Source organism: Octodon degus, unplaced genomic scaffold (genome assembly GCF_000260255.1).
Source record: "Octodon degus isolate 3935 unplaced genomic scaffold, OctDeg1.0 scaffold00140, whole genome shotgun sequence".
NCBI classification, from domain to species: domain Eukaryota; kingdom Metazoa; phylum Chordata; class Mammalia; order Rodentia; family Octodontidae; genus Octodon; species Octodon degus.
In genome coordinates this window covers 4,397,568-4,402,101 of record NW_004524716.1, presented here as the reverse complement: position 1 = coordinate 4,402,101, position 4,534 = coordinate 4,397,568, and the positions used below count along the sequence as shown (strand labels likewise).

At 44.0% G+C, this 4,534-nt stretch overlaps 1 protein-coding gene across 1 annotated transcript in view; it reads right to left on the bottom strand.

Moving 5' to 3' along the window:
• Nucleotides 1-3,057, bottom strand: part of Ptpn22 (protein tyrosine phosphatase, non-receptor type 22) — a 66,517-nt gene extending 63,460 nt beyond the window's left edge. Inside the window, exon 1 of the mRNA XM_004641692.2 lies at nt 2,871-3,057. Coding sequence (XP_004641749.1) covers nt 2,871-2,957 — 87 coding nt within the window. The 5' untranslated portion in view covers nt 2,958-3,057. The remainder of the gene's footprint in view (nt 1-2,870) is intronic.
• Nucleotides 3,058-4,534: the final 1,477 nt, after the last annotated feature.

Below are 4,534 nucleotides of genomic sequence, written 5' to 3'. Positions count from 1 at the left end.
CTCTCTGGAAATAGGTGTGCCTTTGGCTGATTCCCTTAAGTCTGGCAGTGACCTTGTGTCACAGAACTGAGATTTTAAACCTCAGAAATATCAACTCATAAGAGATGTGCTTTGTGTGCTGTTGTCCCCAAAGCCTCATGATGTCATGGGGCAGCTTTTGGAGTTTGTGATTCATTCATGATCCAATGCTGGGATTATGGGAGTGACTGCTACACCCACCCTGGGGCAGATAATCTGCATTATAATACGCGGGGAGAGAGGCTCACAAGCTGCCCCAGCGGCTGCCCCTCCCTTTGCTCTTCGCTGTTTTCCACCACCGTGAATGGCTGCCCTCTGCCATGTGCCACGCAGCCTTGGAGCCAGCTGAGTATGGTCTGAAACTTCCAGCAACTGTGAGCTCACTAAACCTTTCCTTCCTTTTGAGTGTTGGGTATTTTGTTCCAACAACAAGAGCTAAGTAACTGAGACGGGGCCTAATCAAGCAGACAGCCCTCGAACCTGATGGCAGTACTTGCCCCGTGCAAGCACTCAGTCTGGCCTCAGCCACCACAACCCCCACCCCACCGCTAACGCTGCTTCTCCAGTGGCTCAGCGCAACCTTTAGGTGGGGCCGAGGGCAACACTTTTTCCACTGGAGGACGTGAGTCAGTACAGAGTGAGGTTCCACTTAATCGCCACCAAAACACAAGGTTCTTAAAATCAGAAGCTAGAAAAGTAAGGAAGTGATTAATACAGAAGTCAGGCCAGCGGTTGTCCCTTGGGCAGGGTGGGGTGCACAGGCCAGCAGGCCTGACGGGCGACGGGTGCATAGGAGGCTTCTAGGGCCTGACCGTGCTCTCTCTCTTGACCTGCGTGATGGCCGCACTGGTGTTGGCTGCTTGATAACTATATTTACACAGTTTATGTACTCGTCTAAATGTGGTTCATAGCTCACAATTATAAACAGCTCAAAATATACAAACTATAGAAAGTTCTTAAGCAGGCAAAATATGACCAGAATTTGTATTATTAAGAGATCATTTGGCTGTTGAAAAGAAGATCAATTTAAGGTGGGATTAGGTTAGAAGCTGAGAAACCAGTGTAGAGTCGCTGCTGTAATTTAGTGAGCAATTATAAGAACCTGGGCTGGAAAATAAGCGTGAAATACTAGGGACGCAATGTGCTCCGTTTTAAAAGATAGACCCAGAGTAAGGCAGAGGCTGGACTGCCTCCTCGCTTACCTTGTGCCTTGGGAGTTGGCTCAGGAATTACAATCCCAATGCAGGCATGTGCCCCAACAGATTCAGAAACTGGGATTCCTCTCTACCTCTTCTCAGAAGCTCTACCTGAGGGCTCAGCCTGCCTGGCCAGTAGCTGGAGAACAGCTTTTTCATGATACCATGACATTACCCGAGTTGAGGTGACACGCATTTTCTATCATAATATCCAATCAGTCAATCACAGTATCTAATCATTGGAGACGATAGAGTATTTACTATCTGGTACTAGAATTTTAGTTCTCGAGGGCAAAGGCTTTTGTTCATTTTGTTCACTATTGTATCCTTGGTGCCTAGGCACAAAATTGGTTTGTAGATAAGTGATCAGGAAGCATTAATGAATGACCACTTTTTTTTTTTTTTTTTTAATCTGGGAATCTCAGCAAATTGCCCAAGCTACTCTCAAACTCAGTCTTCTCCACTTCAGCCTCCAGAGTAGTTGGGACTACAGGTGCACCCCAGCAAGCCCAGCTCATAGCTATTATTTATGTCTAACCATCACAATAGTTGTGTAAGGGTAGGTAGAACACAAATTATTATCCTCATTGTATAAGTTAGAAAGCAGACATTTGGGAGATTGAGGAATATGTCAAATAGCTGATCATTTGTCCGAAGGTAATCAGTTCTCTTAGTTTTTTTCCCTTACTTCACACCAAAAGAGCTGAAGTTTACAGTTCCCATAGATCTCAAACACCAAGTAGAAACATTTGAAAACACATGCTAGGTATGACCAGGCATCCTGTGTTATCTGATGTTCCGGGTTATGAGGTGAAGCAGGCCACCCAACTTCCATTGCATCAATAACCACAGTGCCCTGAGAGGCCAGTTATTGTTCCTCTGGGTAATCGAATCCACCTCACCCAGGGCTACCTTGCACTCTCGTTCTTTCCACATCCTTCACAGTCTCTACACCTGCATCGCTAAGCAGTAGAAGTTCAGGAAACCTATGATTGCAAAAATACATGTCCCAAATTATTTTTCATTAGGAAAAAAAAAAAAGACGAAAGAAGTGTAGGAGAGGCTGGCCTACAGAGCAAGACCCTGTTTCAATACTACTCCTCAAAGGAAAAAAAAAAAAAGGAAAGGAGTAAAAGAAGAAAGAAAGAAGGGGGGGAAAAGAGTGGCAATGGGTAGTTTCAGTGTTCTTCAAAAACATCTGACTAAAGAAAAATTCTGACTTCCAAATAGAATCTCATGGAGTGACTAAAACTAGTGTTTCATAAAAAGTTAATCTCTTAAAGAGGTCTCTTTCCTCTTCATATTAATTACCTTCGTAATTTAAAGCATAAGACACAACTTAGATACTTAGGAAATGCTGGCTGTTCGGTTAATACTACCTTTCACACATCTGGAGTTGTGTATGCCTCCTGTAGGACTCCTCGTTAAACTCCAAAAAACCCCACAAAACAAAACCCTGTATTAAAGCCAGTATTTTTTAAAAAAAACACCTAAAACACTCAAAACAAATAAATCAAATTGTTAGGCTACTTTCTTCCTCTCCAAGTTCTGATATTCACTTGATCCCAAGAACAATTTGGCCCAGGAGATTTAGACCACCGTGGCTTGGTAAGTAGTGTATGCCGCCACACCTGGAGTGTCACACGCAGGACTCACCAGAAATTCAGTTGCAAACTTCTCTTTGTTCTTTTTCTTGTTCTGGGCTCCGTCCAGGAACTTCTGCAGAATTTCTCGCTGGTCCATGCTGTGGAGCTAGAGAGAGAGGCTGCGAGCCGGTCAAGGGCGGGCATCTCAAATGTGTGTCATGGCTGAGACAACACCAAAGCCACTGCTGCCTCCAGAGCGCAGCATGCTGAAGGCTGTGGTTTACTGACTTATATCACAAGCCCTAGAGGAAATTAGTATGAAACCAGCCTCTGTGGTCACACAACAAAGCCATCAGCTCTCTCCAGGGCCCTAGTGCCTTCCTTCTCGACAAAGGAACCTGCTGCAATTCAAGTTTTTTGAACAAACAAAATGCTAACCAAAACTCTGAGGCTCTTCTACTTCATCAGCTTTAAGCAAGACGAAGCCTACCTCTTCCCATTCCCCTGGTGAGCACAAAAGCCCTGTCAACATGGTTTCCTGGGTCCCAAATGAACCCTGAAAATTCAGTTAGGCCCAGGAGAGCAGAGGCACACTGGAGTCACACAGCTTCTACCGGGACTGTTCTCCCCAACGTTGCCTGTCTGCAGGATTGACAGCTAACTTCTGTTCATCAGAGAAGGCATCTTTTTTCAAAACTTTCTTTTTTCCTTTCTGTGGTACTGAGGGCTGAATGCAAGGCCTTGTGTTTGTTAGGCTTTGTTTGCTCTCCCACTGAGCTACACTGCTAGCCCTTCAAATACCAAAAAATACATTTTTTTTTTTTCATTTTTGAGACAGGTTTTCCATAAGTTTCCAGGCTGACTTTGAATTTATGATAGTCCTGCCTCAGCTTCATGGGCAGCTGGGACATAGGCTACCATACCCAGCTTATTTTGAACTTTTAAGTCTGCCATATTGGCCTGAAATTCTTTAATGATGCAAAGTCAGCTGATTCTAACAGTCCATGTCTCTCTCAGTATGGGAGAAATCCTGACCACCATTAAGGGAAGTATAGTCAATTTCAGCGTCTCTTCTGTTCCTGAAGTTTCATGAGCTACACTTGGGCTCTGAGTATAAAGACCATGACCACACTGCTCTATACACAATCAGAAGCTGGCCCACCAGCAGCACCCAACATGGCGGTCGGTCTACTCTCCTCAGATTGGACACTGACAACTGTGGGGCAACAGAAAGAAAGTAAACCAACTACTTTGCTGAGCACAGTATAACTCTCATGTCAGAAAGCCTGAAGAGAACGATATGTGCTTATATTCCCAGCTTTAGGAAGCTGAGGCAGGAGGACTGCTTGAGCTCAGGAGTTTGAGGCTACCCTGAAGAAACACAGAGAAGCCTCGTCTAAAACAAAAACAAACCTGAAGAATGGTTTCTATCAATAATATTTTTATTTTCCAACATGTCTTAGGAAAAACATTGTTTCCAGGGGCTGGGGATATAGCTCAGCAGCATAGTTCCTGCCTAGTAAGTGTGAGGCCCTGAGTTTGATTCCCAGTGTAAATATATATATATATATTTTTTTTTTTTCCAGAAAACAATCCTGTGCATGTGGCATTTTTTTTTTATTACTTTTACTTAATATTTTGTTGTTGTTGTTTTGTTTTCTGGTTTTTTGGTTTTTTGTGGAACCGGGAGTTGAACTCAGACCCTTGCGCTTGCCAGGGAAGCGCTTATTCCAC